The 22,579-nt window shown below is 45.7% G+C and overlaps 1 protein-coding gene across 1 annotated transcript in view; it reads right to left on the bottom strand.

Annotated features, from left to right (window-relative positions):
- LOC139253715 (contactin-associated protein-like 5) overlaps positions 1–22,579 on the bottom strand; it is a 1,602,302-nt gene that overhangs the window by 860,866 nt on the left and 718,857 nt on the right. Inside the window, exon 12 of the mRNA XM_070873519.1 lies at positions 519–625. Coding sequence (XP_070729620.1) covers positions 519–625 — 107 coding nt within the window. The remainder of the gene's footprint in view (positions 1–518; positions 626–22,579) is intronic.

Consider the following 22,579-nt stretch of genomic DNA (forward strand, 5'->3'; position numbering starts at 1 on the left):
CTAATGTCTCCTTATGGGGCTGGGTGTCAACATTTGTCTGATAATGCTCCTGTGAAGCGCCTGGATGTTTTACTATGTTAAAGGCGCTGTATAAATACTGGTTGTTGATGTTTACTATATCTGTAGCAAGTCACAGTTGTTTTATCAAACATGATGGAGACGTAAAAAACAATGTCATTTTCGAGCATTAAAATACATCCGATTTCTTTATTTGATGCATTGAACTTATAACCAGGTAGCAACAACATATGCAGCATCTACTGTGGAGAACATCTGACCCTCCAGCTGACTGAAGGAATTGGCCAGAACTATTCTTCTTTTCCCATTCGAGTACATGCACCAACATATTCCTCGAGATCACAGTTCAACTCTTTCCATTAAGATTGGGAAATTTAAATCACTGGGGTTGAAATCGTCAAAATACAATTTCGATTGCATTAATTGGCTTTTTGCAACAAAATAAAACACTGCACCTTCATATTCCAAAGAGAAAAGTAAGTAAAGACAGCAATACTCACAGCTGTGACAGGTTTCTCCTGTGTAGCCGGTCCCCGCACAGTCACAGTAAAAGGTACTCCAGGACTGAGAACATTCTCCCCCATGCTCACAGTAATTTGGTAAACACCTACAATGACAAGAGTTGACATTATGATGACCATCTTGTTTATAAAGATGTTGCAATTGTCAGAACAGGCCCCAACCTGTGAAGGAACATCAGCGGCAGGTCGGGGCCATAAAAGGGGCAGCGAGCAGTGGCCATGTGCAGCGTGGAGGCATGCCATTGCAAGGTACAGCGCGAGCTGGTGCAGGAGGGTGACGGCTGTGAAGAGTGACGTCATCAAGATCCAGGTCGGTGATTGGAGCGTGGGCAGATACAGCAGGAGCAGCAAGGTCAGGGTGAAGGAGCGGCGAGAGATTGTGGAGGGACGTGATCGGGGCCCAGGGCGCGAGTTCAGGGCCAGGGGCCCACGGGCAGCACGGACCAGCCCACACTGCGATATGTGTGCGCACTAGGTCCGTGCAGCAGAGCAGGTCTCCAGTTGTCTTGGGTAATCCTTGCCACTGGACCAAGACCTAGCTCTGTCAAGCCCATGTGGTGGCTGATGTGGAACGGCCACCCCACGTTAAAAAAATCCACACACAGGCATCTTTCATCTTTCAGGATGTATTTTGGGTCCTTCATTGAAACACCTGTGAACTTGTCCTTTTTTTGGCATGGAAGCAAGTCATCCTCGTTTTGTGGGACCGCCTATGATGATGACTAGAAAAGGAGACATCAATTTGAACAGAGAGTGCACTCGATGGTCCTGACTGGTAGTACATGCCATGTAAAAATGTAACATTAATACAAGTTTTGTACTCATGCAAACGTTATTTTATGTTTTCCTGAACTTGGGTCAAAACATTGAGTGAAATCGGCTGTGTGAGAAAATACATGCTTTTTACAGATATAGGGCCCAAGTTTCCACACGCGCCTAGAACGGCGCTGTCCCGACCTGGGCGCCCATTTTTCGCGCCACAAAGTGCGCCTAAAAAAATCCTCCGTATTCTCCACCTCCCTGCAGGTCCTCTGGCCCTCGGCGCAGCGCAGCACGAGCTGTGGGGGGGTGGAGCCAGGTCCCTGCGCTGAAAACAGTGCCTGGACCTCTGCACATGCGCGCTACAGTGGGCATGCAAGTGCAGTAGCTCCAGGTGCCCGAAACTGTGTGGGAGGGGCCCGAAGCACGCAGCCCCTAGCCCTGGCCGAATGGCCTCACTGGGGCTGCATGAATAAGGCTCCTCCCACGGCCAGCTCCTGCTTCCCTCTCCCCCCGCCCCCCGACCAGACCCGACACCCGCTCCCCCCCCTCTCCCCGCCCGCCTCCGGACCGGACCCGACACCTGCTCCCCCACCCCCCCTGCCTCCGGACCGGACCCGACACCCGCTCCCCCTGCTCCCCCCCCGGACTGGACCCGACCCGATTCCCGCTCCCGCTCCCCCCCCGCCCCGCGGACCGGACCGGACCCAACTCCCGCGCCCGCTCCCCCCCCCACCCGACTGGACCCAACCCGACCCGACTCCCGCTCCCGCCCCCCGACCCGACTCCCGCTTCCCCCCCGCCTCCGGACCCGACCCGATTCCCGCTCCCCCGGCCCCCCCTCCGACTGGACCCGACCCGACCCGACTCCTGCTCCCGCCCCCTGACCCGACTCCCGCTCCCCCACACCCCCCGCCCCCGGACTCGATCCGACCTGACCTCCCCCTCCTCGACCTGACCTCCCCCTCCCCGACCTGACCTCTCTCTCCCTCCCTCTCTCTCCCTCCCCCTCCCCCTCTCTCCCTCCCTCCCCCTCTCTCCCCCCTCTGTCTCCCTCTCTCCCCCCTCTCTCTCCCTCCCTCCCCCCCCTCTCTCCCTCCCTCCCCGCCCCTCTCTCTCCCTCCCTCCCCCCGACCCGACCTGCGCTCCCCCCAACCCGACCCAATGCCACCTACCTGTAAATCTGGTGCTGAGGACGGGCCCTGCCCGAAGTCTCGGGCCGGCCCGTTCAGCCTTCGGTCCCGAAAGGCCTGCCTGAAGCACTTTCACACAGGTAGGAAGATGGTTTATTTAATCTTTTCTTTGCTTATAAATGTTTATTCAGGTTGGATTTATTTGTATAATATTTGTATAAGTATAAATAAGGATTTATTATCGAATTTAATGACTTCCCTTCCCCCCCCCCACCTCGTTCTGGACGTCTAATTTGTAACCTGCGCCTGATTTTTTAATGTGTAGAACAGGTTTTTTCAGTTCGACAAAAATCTTCACTTGCTCCATTCTAAGTTAGTTTGGAGTACGTTTTCACTGTGGAAACTTTGAAATCAGGTGTCTGTGGCCGGACCCGCCCCCTTTTGAAGAAAAAATTATTTTCCAAAGTGGAAATGTTCTACCTGACTAGAACTGCAGAAAAAAAATGTGGAGAATTGCGATTTCTAAGATAGTCCGTTCTCCACCAGTTGCTCCTAAAAATCAGGTGCAAATCATGTGGAAACTTGGGCCCATAAAGTTGTAATTAAAAATCTTTGGACCAGATTTTGCTGATAAAATAACGGCTTCTGAATGGCACACGCCGTTATTAATGCGGAAATCGACCAGAAACTTGTAGCGAGGAAAAGATACTGTGTGAATCGCCACAAGTTGTTGGCCGATTTGTGATCCTCGCTAGCATTGCATACTTAACCTATGCGTGATTTTTATGTAGTTGCTGCATTTGCATGTTCATTTTTCATTAAACGCGCCATAGAACATTAAACCTAGTAACTGGTAGCAAAGTACCCTTTTAACAGTGTGATAATTGTTAATGGTGGCATTACCATTGTCGAATTCCCGCATCATTGACCAGAAACTTAACTGGACCAGCCACAAATATACTGTGGCTACAAGAGCAGGTCAGAGGCTGGGTATTCTGTGGCAAGTGTCTCACCTCCTGAATCCCCAAAGCCTTTGCACCAGCCACAAGGCACAGGTCAGGAGTGTGATGGAATACTCTCCACTTGCCTGGATTAGTGCAGCTTCAACACTCAAGAAGATCGACACCATCCAGGACAAAGCAGCCCACTTGATTGGCACCTCATCCTCCACCTTAAACATTCACTCCCTCCATCACCAGCGCACTGTGGCTGCAGTGTGTACCACCTACAAGATGCACTGCAGCAACTCACCAAGGCTTCTTCGACAGCACCTCCCAAACCCGCGACCTCTACCACCTAGATGGACAAAGGCAGCAGGCGTATGGGAATGCCACCACCTCCAAGTCACACACCATCCTAACTTAGAAATATATTGCCATGAGGGGAGAACTGATTGAGATGTATTAAAATTAAGAGGGGCCTGGATAGAGTGGATAGGAAGGACCTGTTTCCCTTGACAGAGGGGTCAACAACCAGGGGATATAGATCTAAAGTAATTGGTAGGAGGTTTAGAGGGGCTATGAGGGGAAATGGCTTCACCCAGAGGGTAGTGGGGGTCTGGAACTCACTGCCTGAAAGGGTGGTAGAGGCAGAAACCCTCACCATATTTAAAAAATACTTGGATGTGGACTTAAAATGCCGTAACCTACAGGGCTATGGACCAAGAGCTGGAATGTGGGATTAGGTTGGACAGCTCGTGATCGGCCGCCGCACACACAATGGGCCAAAATGGCCTGCTTCCATACAGTAAATTCCTATGATTATGTTCCTTCATCGTCACTGTCAAAATCCTGGAACTCCCTACCTGACAGCACTGTGGAAGTACCTTCACCACACGGACAGCAGAGGTTCAAGGCAGCGACTCACTGCCAACGTGGCAAGGTCAACCAGGGATGGGCAATAAATTCTGTCCTTGCCAGCGACAACAACATCCCATTAATGAAAAAAAAGCAAGCTCTCCGGCCCAGAAAATGAACATTCCTTCAGGTTGTGAATTGTTTTATGAGATTTTAAAAAATGTCAAATTTCACGTTTAGAAAAATGTATTTTTTTACTTTTTCTTTCCGTCTCTTTTTTTCCTCACTTAATCCAATCTTTCTTTCCCTCTCTTTACTTCTCTTTCGGTATCTGATTTGACATTGAATTCAATCCTTTACTTCACCTCCTTCTCTGTCCATCCTCTGTTTATTTCTCAATCCTTGAATCTCATTGCTTAAAGAGATGCACTGTTTGTCCTGTTGTTCACCAAGGTCCCAGGCGCCCTGTTGCACTCGCTGCGCCGTGATATAATCATAGAATCATAGAAATTTACAGCACAGAAGGAGGCCATTTCGGCCCATCGTGTCCACGCCAGCCGACCAAGAGCTATTCAGCCTGATCTCACTTTTCAGCTCTTGGTCCGTAGCTGTGTAGGTTACGGCACTTTAAATGCACATCCAAACACTTTTTAAATATGGTGAGGGTTTCTGCCTCTACCACCCTTTCAGGTAGTTAGTTCCAGACCCTCACCACCCTCTGGGTTAAGAAATTTCCCCTCATATCTCCTCTCTCCCTCCCCTCAATTACTTTAAATCTATGGCCCCTGGTTGTTGACCTCTCTGTCAAGGGAAACAGGTCCTTTCTGTCCACTCTATCCAGTCCCCTCATAATTTTACAGACCTCAATCAGGTCTCCCCTCAGCCTCCTCTGTTCCAAGGAAAACCGACCCAATCTTTCCTCGTAGCCAAAATTTTCCAGTTCAGGCAACATTCGTGTAAATCTCCTCTGCTCCCTTTTCAGTGCAATCACATCTTTCCTGTAATGTGGTGACCAGAACTGCACACAGTACTCCAGCTTAGCCCAACCAGAGTTTTATACAGTTCAAGCATAACCTCCTTGCTCTTGTAATGCAGTTGTCAGCACACACTTCCAGCAATTTTGTGGGCAAATATTTTTAAAACCTAAACATGCAGGAACAAGGCTAACTAACAGGGCATGCTGTGCATGATCTGGCCCTTTGTGTTTAATTTGGGAAATAACAGCAATTCACAAAAGCACAGCAGGTTGAACAGAATGAAAAGAATGAGTGGGATTCTATTTTTTTGCAAAGGGAAAGGGCATATCACGAGCCATGGGATGTTTCGAGCAAGGAAGAGGCAGAGATTTTGTTCACTTTGAAGTCAATGTTTGTGTTTCGCTGGGTTTAACCTGAATTTTGGAATTCATCTTTTGGGGGCAATTATTGGATGCCATTGAGTGAAAGCCTCAAATCAAAAGGTTTTCAATGTACAGGTGTCAATGATGGAATGAGAAAAACCATCAGCCTATTCCCTCGACAGATCGTGTACAATCTGCCCTATCATGGATTCTAGCCAACCAATTTCATCTCCTAGCAAAGCCATTTGTTTTCTCTCTATCATGCTCACTCACACACATACATAGATAAATACACACACACACACACACACACATACACACACACACAGTCCCGCACACAACTAGTGTCTCTCTCTCTCCGTGACCAGTACACTCTACTCTTTCCAATCACTTTGTGGTAGACTGTACCAGCCCATATTGATATACCTACCCATTCCATCACATCACTTAGTCATGTTCTTCTTCGCCTGTCTCTTAAGCTAATACCATCAATTTTTCAGAAAGTAACAGACCATTTTTCCTGGCGACTCCTGAATAATGTGCCCAGAGTAAGTCATTTTTCTCATCATAATCATCACTTCTCTCTTCGTGTGCGAGTTCACGGACTCTCTCATTAGTCATTATTCTTTCCCAACTAATTTTGAGCACGTCTGTAGGACCATAATTCAAACGCCTCCAGTCGTCTTGTTACTTAAGCATTCAAGGTTCTATTTTTGCATTGGTACAACAGCACGCATTGATTTAAACATCCTACTTAACACCATCTGATTTTACGGTTGCACAGAAACTATCATCTATTCTTGCAGTCCCCCAGCCAGTCTCCAGCCAAATGTTCACCAGCTCTTTTTTTAATAAAATTGCTGGAAAAATAATGACGTGAAAACGACGTGCGCTGCTATTAACGCGCAAATCGGTCAGCAAGTTCAGGGGATTAAGAGATATGCCGTGAGCTGCGAATCTCCAGAACGTGCTGGCCCATTTACGTCGCTCCGCCATTTGCTTTGCGTAAATGGCATCGTGCCCTTAATCTTCCTGTTATTTTTAAGCTCTTGCTGCATTTGCACATTAATTGCCCATTAAACTCGACGTAGAAAGTTAGGGCTGGTAATTCAAAGCGTAAGTACCCTTTTAATGAGGCAATAATTGTTAATGGAATGACATTATATAAAAGCCAGTTATTTCAACCTCTCCAACCCAGAAAGGGAACAGCTCAGTCTCATTCCTCCATGTAGTAAGTTATTTTCTGAGATTTAAAAATATGTAATTTGAAATGCTTTAATTCTTTTCTTACTTTTCCTTTGTGTCTCTTTCAGCTCTCTCTCTTAAGAATGAGAGGTGATCTGATTGAAACATATAAGATTCTGAGGGGGCTTAACAAGGTAGATGCCGAGAGGATATTTCCCCTCGTGGGAATCTGGAACTAGGGGACATAGTCTCAGAATAAGGGGCCATCCATTTAAAACAGAAATGAGGAAGGATTTCTTCTCTCAGAGGGTCGTGAATCTTTGGAATTCTCTACCCCAGAGAACTGTGGAGGCTGGATCATTGAATATATTTAAGATGGAGATAGACAGATTTTTGAATGATAAGGGAGTTGAAGGTTATGGGGAGCGGGCAGGGAAGTGGAATTGAGGCCATGATCTTATTGAATGGCGGAGCACGCGCGAGGGGCCAGGTGGCCTACTCTTGCTCCCATTTTTTACGTTCTTATGTTAATCCAGTCTTTCTTTCCCTCTCTTCATTTCTCTTTCTGCATCAGATTTGATTCTAATTCATCCTATTTCCTTCTCCCTTGTTCCTCGGTTAAGGAGATGCACTGAGGTTCTAGAGACCCCGTAGCCATGGCCACACGGTTATCGCTTGCACTTCCAGCAAGCTATGGCACAGAAAATGTTTGAGCAGAACGTTGCGGGAAAAAATCTAACGGCAAATGCTTCAAAAAGTCCTGTTCCAGCAAAGTTCGACCCATTAATTCCTACAGCTCTAATTGTTTTGGCAGCGAGAATATTATACATGTCTACGAGACGGTCAGAAATCATTCTGTTCTCATCTCGTCTTATCTGAGACTCGTTAATTTTGTATTATAGTTATCAATTTACAATCCAAAATTCAATAAGCTGCTTACATCTCTATACAATAAATTTAACATTGGTGCAAAGCAATTTTGGCTTTATTAACTGCTCAAGTTAACACAGCTCATTTATCATATTGCTGTTGTGGTTATTGCAAAGGTTTACAGATTACAGACACGGCACTCTGAAAAGAAACCATTGCGTGAACTGTTTTGAGACATTTTGACAAAAATGAGGGAAATCTCGAGGAGCCATTTGGGATTCCTTTTGTTGGGATTATCCAACAGCATTTCCTTAATATATGAAGTGTTAACTGAAAATCTGCATTGAGTAAATAATTCTGTGATAGTAAAAATGAAACCATCTCTTATTTAGCAAATTTTGAACTGAAAGATAAAGAACACATGGTTAAAAAAAATAGCACTATAAAATGCTTCATGGAAGCACAATTCCAAGTACTTGAGCAATGTTAGATTCTGAGTTTTGGCTCAATTAGTTGGAAGGATATACCGATCAGGAAAGGATGAATTGGCTGGGTCTTTTTTCTCTTGAAAAAAGGCTCAGGGGTGACCTAATAGAGGTCTTTAAACTTATGAAATGTTTTTATAGAGTAGACACTGAGAGCGTGTTTCCAATTGTGGGGAAAAGCAAAACTAGAGCCCATCAATATAAGATAGTCACCAAAAAATCCAATAGACAACTCAGAATATTTTTTTTTTTACCCAGAGAGTGGTGATAATGTGGAACTCGCTACAAGGAGTGGATGAAGCGAAAAGTTAGATGCATTTAAAGGGAGGCAAGGTGAGCATATGAGGGAGAAGGGAATAGAGGGTTATGCTGATAGAGTTAGATGGGGAAAGACGGGAGGGGGCTTGAGTCGACCATATCATCATCATCATCATAGGCAGTCCCTCGGAGTCGAGGATGACTTGCTTCCACTCTAAAAGTGAGTTCTCAGGTGACTGAGAAGTCCCATGCGAGACCTACAGTCTCTGTCACAGGTGAGGCAGATGGTGGTCGAAGGAAAAGGTGGGTGGGGAGCCTGGGTTGACACACACTCCTTCCACTGTCTATGCTTGGTTTCTGCTTGTTCTCGGCAATGGGACTCAAGGTGATCAGCGCCCTCCCGGATGATCTTCCTCCACGCCGGCATGGACAGGTATATGGCCGATTTCTGTGCTGTGTATCTTATGTAAGTTTGTGGGTTCCTATCCCACACAATAACTTGAATGCATATAGACTGACCCTCCGGTGTAGCACTGAGGGTAACAATGTTAAGTAAGTTTGTATGTCAGTCTGTAGCTTGAGCCCTTAACTGATAGGTAGGCAGATGAATATCCACTCTAAGTAGCAGCAGCATGTGTTCTTGAATCGCAGGGCATCGCAATTCGATCCTGGGGTCTTGCACATTGGGGCCATAGAGAACTGTAGAAAGAACTGGCTTTTATATAATGCCTTTTATGACCTCCAGACATGCCAAAGCACTTCTTAGCCAATGAAGCATTTTTGAAGTGTAGTTACTGCTGTAATGTAGGAAATGCGGCAGCCAATTTGCTGCTACAGACAATAAGATAAATGATCACTGACTTTGGTTGATGGATAAATATTGGCCAGGACACTGGGAGGGCTCACCTTCTCTTCGATTATTGCTATTGAATCTTTTGCCTCCACCTGAGAGAGCAGACAGGCCTTGGTTTGCAGTCATTTAAATTTGAAGGAAGATCCATTATCTTATTTGCCTCAAGCTGATCCCAAGCTAATATGGGCGAGGAGGACCCGTTTTAATGGTCTTTATTAGTTGCGAATTCCTGGAGTGTAACCATCAGTTTAAATTCATTGAAACACATTTGGTTGGCCTTTTTGATTAATTGAGCTGAAAGGTTTCATGCTGATGCAATGCCAAGTCTGTGTCTGGGTTCCCGAAAACATTAACCTATCTTTTTATACATTCTCGAACAAAAACTTCCATTTGGCTTAACTGAAACATAGTTTTCTTGATGAGTTTAGTCTTGCATGTCATCTTGGGGCATTTACTGCCAGCGGGTATTGAGGCACTCATTATCAAAGGTCAAGTGGTTAATCTCCAGCTGCTGAAATACTAAAGTAACAGTTTCATCTGAAGTACAAGTGGACAGGTTGAATTGCATTGCCAGTAAATTACCATCTGATATGTTACTTACGGACCAGCAGTAAATGTAAGTATGGGGGCTATATTGCCGTTCCTTCATCGTCGATGGGTCAAAAACCTAGAACTCCCTCCCTAACAGCATTGTGGGAGTACCTTCACCAGAAGGACTGCAGTGGTTCAAGAAGGTGGCTCACCACCATCTTCTCAAGGGCAATTATGGATGAGCAATAAATGCTGACCTTGCCAGCGACGCCCACATCCCGGAATGAATGAAAAAAATATTTCCAAGTCAGAATGGTGTGTGACTTGCAGGGGAACTTGCAGGTGATGGTGTTCCTATGCACCCTTGTCCTTCTAGGTGGTAGAGGTCGCGGGTTTGGGATGTGCTATCGAGTTGCAGCAGTGCATATTCTAGATGGTGCACACTGCAGCCACGATGCACTGATGATGGAGTGAGTGAATGTTGAAGGTGGTGGATGGGCTGCCAATTAAGTGGGCTGCTTTGTCCTGGGTGGTTTTGAGTTTCTTGACTGTTGTGTGAGCTGCACTAATCCAGGCAAGTGGAGAGTATTCCATCACACTCCTGGCTTGTGCCTTATAGATGATGGAAAGGCTTTGAGGAGTCAGATGAGACCATCACCACAGAATACCCAGCCTCTGACCCGCCCTTGTAGCCATAGTTTTTATGTGGCTGGTCCAGTTAATTTTCTGGTCAATGGCGACCTCCAGCATGTTGATTGTGGCGGATTCAGCGATGGTAATGCTGTTGAGTGTCAAGGGGTGGTGCTTAGACTCTCTCTTGTTGGAGATGGTCATTGCCTGTCACTTGTGTAGCGCGAATGTTATTTGCCATTTATCAGCCCAAGCCAGAATGTTGTCCAGGTCTTGCTGCATCTGGGCATGGACTGCTTCATTATCTGAGGAGTTGCGAATGGAACTGAACACTGTGCAGTCATCAGCAAACTTCCCCACTTCTGATCTTATGATGGAGGGAAGGTCATTGATGAAGCAGCTGAAGATAGTTGGGCCTCAGACACTGCCCTGAGGACTCTTGCAGCTATGTCCTGGGGCTGGGATGATTGTCCTCTAACAACTACAACCACCTTCTTGTACTGCCAAAAACACCTTTCTGTCATCGTAGAGGACAATTTCCCCTCACCCAACTTGGGGTTTTTATATCATTTGTACGTTGTGTTCTCAATAGGTATAGATTTACTTAGCACTTTTAAATATATTTGTTGGTCACTTGAATGTCGGAAAATTGTCATGCAAGTCTTGCACAGGCCCAACTTGTCCCATCCACAAGTGCCCTCATTCTGGACAGAAGGGCCTGCTTTTTCTCGAGCATTTTACACCTGGGTGATCTTCATATAGTTTGTCCTTGTCATAAGGAAGCATATTCCTATAGTTTTTCATTTCCTCTTCACCTCTCAGATCTTTGAAAAAGTACAGAGAGAGGTGATTCGACATTGGCAATAATTTTTAAAAATGTGAGCTCTTCAAGATTTCACTTTCAGAGCACTTACAGAAGAGTGATCTGTTTCAGGTAGATTTTCATACCTGAATCAACAACAACTTGCATTTATATAGCACCAGAGGAGCTTCACAGGCACATTATCGGCCAACATTTGACACCGAGCCACATAAGGAGATATTAGAACAGATGACCAAAAGCTTGGTCAAAGAGGTAGGCCTTAAGGAGCATCTTAAAGGAGGACAGAAAGATAGAGAGGCGGAGAGATTTAGGGAGGGAATTCCAGAGCTTGAGGCCTTGGCAGCTGATGTTGGGATAATAGTGCTGTTCTTGGAATGGCCACACTGCTTTAAGAAGGTAACCATTGGTTAAATACTATGAATATTGCTTATCCCGAGTAAACAACATTTAAGTTTTTTTTCTTTTAAATGCTCTCTTAAAATAATTGCCATTTAAGGCCCCCTTAATGGAATCCTGTTAATTCTCCATTTGTTAAACAGTTTGATAATGTCAGGAAGACAGATCCTCTTGAGCACACACAACTACTGCAGTTTGTAATAGTTTGTCCATTCCACTAAGTCTTGCCCTTTTATGTTTTGCCAGTCTCCACTGAGGCCCTGTTACGTTCAATCCAAACACACAGACACTACAACGGTTTTAAGTGAATATGCTTAACTGGTGTCAAACAACGACATCTCACTGGAGTGTGTCTGCTCCATTGTTAAAAGCATATACATTTTCAAACTAGGTCCCATGAGGGGATTAAGGGCGCCTTTAGATTTTTATCTGCCTGCAGATTTCTGTATTGTTGATTTTCAAGCAGGTCATTTGTTAGTGTGTGCTAACATAAACATTATAGCATTGTTTTCCTTTGGCTGGCTGATGCTTTGGATGTTAGGACACTGGATCCACAGGAGTGCATCAATACTTGTAGGGGTGTGTAAGAATATCGATCTGTTTTGATATTTCCTTTCTTTCTAACAAAGACTGAAAAATAATATAGATAGAATAGGTTTAAATCATATTTTCGAAGCCTGTTCTTCCAGCACAGCAGGAGGAGTGTGAGAGAAGGAGACTGCTGCAATATAAAAGCCAATATCTTACTTTAAAGCATGCATCAACAGTTGTTTACAATAAAGCTATGGCTCGGGGAAAAGCTTTGATAGGAAGTAATAGTAAGGTATGAAAAGGCATGGAGCTACTCATCTCTATTTGCCGAACAGATCGAACAATGGGATGGTCATAAAACATTGGTTGACAACCAGTAAGAAAATGGTAAAAAGAGAGATGCCATGTTTTTAGTCTGTTAGAAAGAAACATAGAAACAAAGAAACAAAGAAAATAGGTGCAGGAGTAGGCCATTCGGCCCTTCGAGCCTGCACCACCATTCAATATGATCATAGCTGATCATGAAACTTCAGTACCCCTTTCCTGCCTTCTCTCCATATCCCCTGATCCCTTTAGCCGTAATGGCCACATTGAACTCCCTTTTGAATATATCTAACGAACTGGCCTCAACAACTTTCTGTGGTAGAGAATTCCACAGGTTCACAATTCTCTGAGTGAAGAAGTTTCTCCAACATCGTGGTCTTAAATGACTTACCCCTTAAACTTTGATTGTGACCCCTGGTTCTGGACTTCCCCAACATCAGGCACATTCTTCCTGTATCTAACCTTTCCAATCCCATTAGAATTTTATATGTTTCCATGCGATCCCCTCTCATTCTTCTAAATTCCAGTGAATATAAGCCTAGTTGATCCAATCTTTCTTCATATGTCAGTCCTGCCATCCCAGGAATCAGTCTGGTGAACCTTTGCTGCACAGCCTCAATCGAGAGAACGTCCTTCCTCAGATTAGCAGAGCAAAACTGTACACAATATTCAAGGTGTGGCCTCACGAAGGCCCTGTACAACTGCAGTAAGACCTACCTGCTCCTATACTCAAATCCTCTCGCTATGAAGGCCAACATGCCATTTGCTTTCTTCACCGCTTGCTGTACCTGCATGCCAACTTTCAATGATTGATGGACCATGACACCCAGGTCTCGTTGCACCTCCCCTTTTCCTAATCTGTCACCATTCAGATAATATTCTGCCTTCCTGTTTTTGCCACCAAAGTGGATAACCTCACATTTATCTACATTATATTGCATCTGCCATGCATTTGCCCACTCACCTAACCTGTCCAAGTCACCCTGCAGCCTCTTAGCATCCTCCTCACAGCTCACAATGCCTCCCAGTTTATTGTCATCTGCAAACTTGGAGATATTACATTCAATTCCTTTGTCTAAATCATTAATGTATATTGTAAATAGCTGGGGTCCCAGCACTGAACCTTGCAGTACCCCACTAGTCACTGCCTGCCATTCTGAAAAGGACCCATTTATACCTACACTTTGCTTCCTGTCTGCCAACCAGTTCTCTATCCATGCCAATACATTACCCCCAATACCATGTGCTTTAATTTTGCACACTAATCTCTTGCATGGGACGTTGTCAAAAGCCTTTTCAAAGTCCAAATACACCACATCCACTGGTTCTCCCGTATCCATTCTACCAGTTATATCCTCAAAAGATTCTAGAAGATTTGTCAAGCATGATTTTCCTTTCATAAATCCATGCTGACTTGGACCAATCCTGTCACTGCTTTCCTAATGCGCTGCTATTACATCTTTAATAATTGATTCCAACATTTTCCCCACTACCGATGTCAGGCTAACTCGTCTATCATTCCCTGTTTTCTCTCTCCCTCCTTTTTTAAAAAGTGGGGTTACATTAGCAACCCTCCAATCCATAGGAACTGATCCAGAGTCTATAGAATGTTTGAAAATTACCACCAATGCATCCACTATTTCTAGGGCTACTTCCTTAAGTACTCTGGGATGCAGACTATCAGGCCCTGGGGATTTATTGGCCTTCAATCCCATCAACTTCCCTAACACAATTTCCTGACGAATAAGGATTTCCTTCAGTTCCTCCTTCTCACTAGACCCTCGGTCCCCTAGTATTTCCGGAAGGTTATTTGTGTCTTCTTTAGTGAAAACAGAACTAATGTATTTTTTCAATTGGCATGCCATTTCTTTGTTCCCCATTATTAATTCACCTGATTCTGACTGCATGGGACCTAAATTTGTCTTCACTAATCTTTTTCTCTTCATATATCTTTAGAAGATTTTGCAGTTGTTTTTATGTTCCCTGCAAGCTTCCTCTCATACTCTATTTACCCCCTCCTAATTAAACCCTTTGTCCTCCTCTGCTGAATTCTAAATTTCTCGCAGTCCTCAGGTTTGCTGCTTTTTCTGACCAATTTATATGCCTCTTCCTTGGATTTAACACTATCCCTAATTTTCCCTGTAAGCCACGGTTGAGCCACCTTCCGTTTTATTTTTATGCCAGACAGGGATGTAGAATTGTTGAAGTTCATCCATGTGATCTTTAAATGTCTGCCATTGCCTATCCACCATCAACCCTTTGAGTACCATTCGCCAGTCTATCCAAGCCAATTCACGTCTCATACCGTTAAAGTTACCTTTCTTTAAGTTCAGTACCCTAGTCTCTGAGTTAACTGTGTCACTCTCCATCTTAATGAAGAATTCTACCATATTATGTTCACTCTTTCCCAAGGGGCCTCGCACAACAAGATTGCTAATTAATCCTCTCTCATTACACAACACCCAGTCTAGGATGGCCAGCTCGCTAGTTGGTTCCTCAACATATTGATCTAGAAAACCATTCCTTATACACTCCAGGAAATCCTCCTCCACCGTTTTGCTACCAGCTTGGTTAGCCCAATCTATATGTAGATTAAAGTCACCTATGATAACTGCTGTACCTTTATAGCACGCATCCCTAATTTCCTGTTTGATGCCATCCCCAACCTCACTACTACTGTTTGGTGGTCTGTACACAATTCCCACTAGCATTTTCTGCCCTTTGGTGTTCCGCAGCTCTACCCACACAGATTCCACATCATCCAAGCTAATGTCCTTCCTTACTATTGCGTTAATCCCCTCTTTAACCAGCAACGCTACCGCCTCCTTTTCCTTTCTGTCTATCCTTTCTGAATATTGAATACCCCTGGCTGTTGAGTTTCCAGCCTTGGTCACCCTGGAGCCATGTCTCCGTAATCCCAATTACATCATATCCGTTAACAGCTATCTGTGCAGTTAATTCATCCAACTTATACGAAAACTCCTCGCATTGAGACACAGAGCCATCAGGCTTGTTTTTTTTAACACTCTTTGTCCTTTTAGAATGATGTTGTACTGTGGCCCTTTTTGATTTTTGCCTTTGATTTCTCTGCCCTCCATTTTTCCTTATCTCCTTTCTACCTTTTGCTTCTGCCCCCATTTTACTTCCCTCTGTCTCCCTGCATAGATTCCCATCCCTCTGCCATATTTGTTTAAACCCTCCCCAACTAGAAATCCATCCCTTATACACTCCAGGAAATCCTTTACCACCGTATTGCTACCAGTTTGGTTAGCCCCAATCTATATGTAGATTAAAGTCACCCATGATAACTGCTGTACCTTTATTGCACGCATCCCTAATTTCCTGTTTGATGCCGTCCCCAACCTCACTACTACTGTTTGGTGGTCTGTACACAACTCCCACTAGCATTTTCTGCCCTTTGGTGTTCCGTAGCTCTAGTGATACACTTCCACAAGGACATCGGTTCCAGTCCTGCCCAGTTGCAGACCATCCGGTTTGTACTGGTCCCACTTCCCCCAGAACCGGTTCCAATGTCCCAAGAATTTGAATCCCTCCCTCTTGCACCATTCCTCAAGCCACGTATTCATCTTAACTATCCTGCTATTTCTACTCTGACTAGCACGTGGCACTGGTAGCAATCCTGAGATTACTATCTTTGAGGTCCTACTTTTTAATTTAACTCCATCCTCCCTAAATTCAGCTTGTCGGACCTTATCCCATTTGTTAATCTTTTTTGTTGGTACCTAATTGCACCACGACAACTGGCTGTTCACCCTCCCCCTCCAGAATGCCCTGCAGCCATTCGAGACATCCTTGACCCTTGCACCAGGGAGGCAAAATACCATCCTGGAGTCTCAATTGTGGCTGCAGAAATGCCTATCTATTCCCCTTACAATTGAACCCCCTACCACTATAGCTGTCCCACTCTTTTTCCTGCCCCCCTGTGCAGCAGAGCCACACTTGGTGCCATGAACTTGGCTGCTGCTGCCTTCCCCTAATGAGCCATCTCCCCCATCAGTATCCAAAGTGGTATATCTGTTTTGGAGGGAGATGACCGCAGGGGACCCCTGCACTACCTTCCTACTCCTGCTCTGCCTGATGGTCACCCATTTTCTATCTGCCTTTTTAATCTTTACCTGCGTTGTGACCATATCACTAAACGTACTATCCCCAACATCCTCAGCATCGTGGATGCTCCAGAGTGAATCCATGTGCAGCTCCAGTGACACAATGCGGTCTGACAGGAGCTGCAGCTGGATGCACTTCCTGCACAAGTAGTAAGGATTAAGCCGTGACTTAACCCTTAAATTAACTTCATTTGGCAACAATGCCAAAGTTTATATACTGATAAGAAAAGAAAAAGCAAAAGATAAAATACTCACCAATCCACCAGCCAATCACTTACCTGCTTGGCTGTGACGTCACACTTCGATTTCTTTTTACTTCTTTGTTTACTTTCTGCCCCTGCTGCAGCTGGCCTCCTCCCGACTGCCGCTGCTCCAAGCTGTCACCGCCCTTTGTAGTCCCGTACCCGCTCCGCTCTCATGATGCTGGCCTCCTCCTGACTGCCGCTGCTCCAAGCTGTCACCGCCCTTTGTAGTCCCGTACCCGCTCCGCTCTCACGATGCTGGCCTCCTCCCGACTGCTGCTGCTCCAAGCTGTCACCGCCCTTTGTAGTCCCGTACCCGCTCCGCTCTCACGATGCTGGCCTCCTCCTGACTGCCGCTGCTCCAAACTGCCGCTGCTACCTCTTACTGCCTTCGAGACCCGGTGGTGTGAATAGGCTTGGAAAAGCCATCTTTACAATTCCTCATTAAAATCCACACACACAACTGCCAGATGTGAAACTAATGTGAGCTACTTTAACACCCTATGGGTGTTAAAGATTAATGTTTTGTCAATAACAAATGAAGTGAATTATCAAACATATTGCTGTCTCTAGCTTTATGAATCTGATTAAGGGTAAAGGACATATCCGACACGGTGCTCCGCACAGAACAGTTCAAAAATCATTGGAATAAAACAAAGATACAGGGGAATATCTCGAGCTTAGTATTTGATATTCACAATATTTATCTCCAGAGTTACAATTCTCTTCAGTGTTAAGCTGTCAAATTCTGCCCTTGGTTACATTTCTTCCTGCAGGAAGCATTTTGCTGAACATCAGCCTAACTCAGAGAAGCCATTTTACTTTGTGGGCCGAGAAATTGTATCACGCCTAATGAGGTCCATGGTAGGACCACAGAAAATTGGTCTGCAGGTCTTGCAGTTACTTGTTGTAGCCCCAAAGGCAACTCACCAGTCCTCGGGGGAGAAGGGGGGCGATAGTGGGGTGGGCTGGGAGGGAAATATCGGCCAGCTCAGCAGCCGGACGATATAATTAGGAGAGTAGGGTGGGGCAATTAGGTGGGTGGGAGGAACAGCGAGCGGTGGCCGGCAGATTTAACATGGAACCCAGATGAGTCCTCCTCACTTCAGAAAAAGGGAAGTAAAAATATGCAAACCAACCATTGTGAGGATTGCCAAGCGACTGAAGAAACTGATGGCATCACGCACGGCGCATGCTGTAGATATACACAATCGAATTTTGCACAGGCAAAGGGCCTAATGCCTGTTTAAGGCACGCACCCCAGATGCCTACAGAGGAACCTTTTCTAATATGGCGGCATTACTTCCGGCATGAAGTGAGCCTTCCCACGGCGCCCGTTATATTGGACCCTTAGGCGCCCGTTTTACAAGTGGCAGAAATTGAGGAAGACTTGCATCCACTCTAAAAGTCAGTTTTCAGGTGACTGTACAGTCTAATATGGGAATTACAGTCTCTGTTACAGGTGGGACAGACAGTCGTTGAAGGGAAGGGTGGGTGGGGAGCTTGGTTTGCTGCACGCTCCTTCCGCTGCCTGCGCTTATTTTCTGCATGTTCTCGGCGACGAGACTCGAGGTGCTCAGCGCCCTCCCGGATGCTATTCCTCCACTTTGGGCGGTCTTCGGCCAGGGATTCCCAGATGTCGGTGGGGATGTTGCACTTTATCAAGGAGGCTTTGAGGGTGTCCTTGAAACAATTCCTCTGTCCACCTGGGGATCGCTTGTCGTGTAGGAGTTCTGAGTAGAGCGCTTGCTTTGGGAGTCTTGTGTCGGGAATGTGAACAATGTGGCCCACCCAGCGGAGCTGGTCAAGTGTGGTCAGTGCTTCGATGCTGGGGATGTTGGCCTGAGTGAGAACACTGACATTGGTGCGCCTGTCCTCCCAGAGCATTTGCAGGATCTTGCGGAGATGACGTTGGTGGTATTTCTCTGGTGACTTGAGGTGTCTACTGTACATGGTCCATGTCTCTGGCCATACAGGAGGGCGGGTATCACTATAGCCCTGTAGACCATATGCTTGATGCCAAATTTGAAGTGCTATCCTCAAATCAATTGTTGACTCCTCAGCAGTCGAGTGAGTTATCTGTTTAATTTCTATCTCAGCCTAGGGCATTGTGTGTGGGATCTGTTCATAATTCCTTGCAGTCCTTATGTTAGTCACTTATTATTGCAGCTTAATCACTGTTGCTCTAACTCCTTCAATATCCCAATTAGTTTTGGATGATAGCGACAGTGCTCGCAGTTCCATCAGCCCACTGAGAGACGTGAATTTTTTCTGCCCTGCTTGTCCCCAAGAGCTCACGGCAGGGTCTCTAGGATCTGACTTCTCGGTGTTCCTGGTTCCTGATCCATTAAATGTTCTTCGCCCGGCAGAGCTCTCTGTTCTCTGATTACTGCTTTGGACGACTGAAATTTCAGACTGAGTTAATGGCATATTTTTAAACATTATCCGGAGTCATGAATTGTGACTCTGACTTTGCAAATTTCAAGAATCCAACGTCGAAATAAGAAAATAATCATATACCCTTTTCTGTCTTTTAGGGGGAACAATGCAAACCCATGTAATTGAAAAATAAAATGTATTTTGAAGAGCTAAATTTGATTGGCATGTACATTTTATTTACTCAATTAATACAGTCACTGCTCTGTTAATTTGTATATATTTGTAAATAAGTAAAATCATTATATTATCTATTGATATTTTAATTGTTAATAAATGCACTTGAGCGTTTCTCAGCAACTGCTTAAATCATGAACGAATTGCAAATCACTATTCCGTTCATGAGCCAAGAACAGAGAGAGAGCTAAATCTAACTCTACTATTTTCCAAATTATTACAAACGATGTACAGCAGGCACCTCAAAGCACTGAAGAAGTACCACCAACGTTGCCTCCGCAAAATCCTGCTAATTCATTGGCAGGACAGGCGCATCAACGTCAGCGTTCTCTCTCAGGCCAACATCCCCAGCATCGAGGCATTGACTGATGGATGGGCCACATTGTCCACATGCCCGATACTAGATTCCCAAAACAAGCGATCTACTCCCAGCTACGTCACGGCAGGCGAGCCCCAGGAAGGCAGAGAAAATGCCTCAAGGACACCCTCAAAGACTCCTTGAAAAGATGTAACATCCCCACCGACTCTTGGGAATCCCTGGCCCAAGACCGCTCAAAGTGGAGGAAAAGCATTCGAGAAGGCGCCGAGCACTTCGAGACTCTTTGCCGGGAGCATACGGAAGCCAAGCACAAACAACGGAAGGAGCGTACGACAAATCAAGCACCCCGCCCACCCGTCCCTCCAAACACCACCTGCCCCCCTGTGACAAGGACTGTAGATCCCGCATTGGTCTCATCAGTCACCTTAGAACTCATTTTACTGTGGAAGCAAGTCATCCTCAACTCTGGGGGACTGCCTAAGAAGAGGAAGGATTTTCCAAATAAAGGACTCATCTATCAGGATGAATCAGTAGGAAGTTTGGATTTGAGTCTATTGGAGGAGTCTATTGGAGAAGTTGCATGTTCAGCCATGAACTCATTGAATAGCGGTGCAGGCTCAAAGGGCCGAATGGCCTACTCCTGCACCTATTTTCTATGTTTCTATGTTTCTATACTTGAGGAATAAACCTCTGCTTGAGGCAGTGATGTTACAATTAAAATATCTTGTCATTTCTGTGTTTTCCTCTGTGAATACTTGGGATGTTCCTCCCATCTTTTATTTTCATTGAAGTAGTTAATTCAATAGCACACATCTTAGAATCATAGAATGATATAGCACAGAAGGGAGACATTCGGCCCATCATGCCTGTGCCGGCTCATTGAATGAGCTATACAATTAATCCTATTCCCCTGCCCTTTGCCCATAGCCTGCAATTTTCCACCCTTCAAGTTTTTTCCCTTATGAAAGTTACTATTGAATGTGTTACCTCCACCTTTTTTGGCAGTGCATTCCAGATCATAACAAATCACTGCGAACAAAAATTCTCATCTCACCTCAGGTTCTTTTGGCAATGACCTTAAATCTGTGTTCCCTGGTTACCAACCCTTCTGCTACTGGAAATAGTTTCACCTTATCAAACCTCCATCAAGTCCCTTCATGATTTTAAATATTTCTATTAAATCTCCCCTTAACCGTCTCTGCTCAAAGGTGGTGGAAGGTTCAGAGGAGATTTAAGTGGAGACTTGATAAGGGGTCACAGTCACAGGATACGGGGTAGGAAATTTAGGACCGAGCTGAGGGGACATTTTCTCACTCAGAGTGGTGAACTTGTGGAATTCTCTATCACAGATGGCTGTGGAGGCCAAGTCACTGAATATATTTAAGAGGGAGATAGTTAAATTTCAAAAACAAAAGACATCAATAAGTATGGGGAAAAAGCGGAAATATGGTGTTGAGATAGAGGATCAGCCATGATCATATTGAATGGCGGTGCAAATTCGAAGGGCCGAATGGCCTACTACTGCTCCTATTTTCTATGTTTCTATGTTTCTTCACGCAGAGATTCTGGATCATTGCCTGGAAGGGTGGTGGATGCAGAAACACTCACCACATTTCAAAGGTGCTTGGATGGGCACTTGAAGTGCCATAACCTGCAGGGTTACGGACCTAGAGCTGGTAATTGGGATTAGACTGGATAATCTCTTGTTGGCTGGGGCAGATGCGATGATAAGTACTGCAGTGAATCGAATACGGCCAGGGTGATCACCTGGACTAGTTTTGATCGCCTGGATGGGTCGGAGAGGAATTTTTCCAGATTTTTTTCCTCCAATTGGCCTGAGTTTTTATCTGGTTTTTGCCTCCCAGGGGATCACATGGCTCCGATTGGGGTGGAGTGTAGAATGTTTCGGTGCAAGGGGTGTCGCAGTTGCGTGGGGCGGACTGGTTGGGCTGGGTGCTCTTTACCTTTCCGCCATTGTTCATTGTTCATAGGATTATATGTAACCTTCAGGGCTGCTGACCGAGGGCTGTGTGGCTCTTTGTCGGCCGGCGCGGACACGATGGGTCGAAATGGCCTCCTTCTGCGCTGTAGATTTCTATGTTTTCATATTTTTCCAGTCTCTCCACATAACAGATGTCCCTCATCCCGGGAACCATTTTAGTAAATTTCCTCTGCACCCTCTCTAAGATCCTGAGATCATTCCTAAATTGTGGTGCCTAGAATTGGACACAACACTCCAGCTGGGGCCTAACCAGTTATTTTTAAAGATTTTACATAACTTCCTTGCTTTTGTACTCTATGGGGGTGAAATTGCCCTACGTCCCGATTGGGTGCGGTAACCAGCTGGGGCCGGAACTTTCTGCGCCCAGCGCGGAAGTCTCACCCTAGCTGCTGAATTGGGCTTACTGCCCCTCAAAGGAAATGGAGTGTAATCTTGCGCGCTCAACTTCCTTAGGGGGCGGCTTCCGGGGCGCTACAGGAGCGGGGAGGGAAGCGCTACACGGATGCTCCATGTAGCACTAAAGCGCTTCAATGCCCCTTAAAGGGGAGGGCCGCTGCGCATTCTGGGAGGCCTTTGATGGCGCTAGGGCAGCGTGGGACCAGGCCTGCAACCCAGCACGATGGCAGCCTGGACCACTCTAGGGCCGCCATCCTGGAGCCAGGAAACATGGCGGCGTGGGGCGCTGGCACCCTCCCATTTAAGTAACACCCCGAGAGCAGATGTCAGCCAGCCTCGTGGCCTGCAAGGAATTTTCCACCGCAGGGTGGTAAGGGGTCGGCATAGGGTGGTGAGGGGATCACCGCTCATTGCCGTGGCAACGCATT

Source organism: Pristiophorus japonicus, chromosome 3, assembly GCF_044704955.1.
Source record: "Pristiophorus japonicus isolate sPriJap1 chromosome 3, sPriJap1.hap1, whole genome shotgun sequence".
NCBI lineage: Eukaryota > Metazoa > Chordata > Chondrichthyes > Pristiophoridae > Pristiophorus > Pristiophorus japonicus.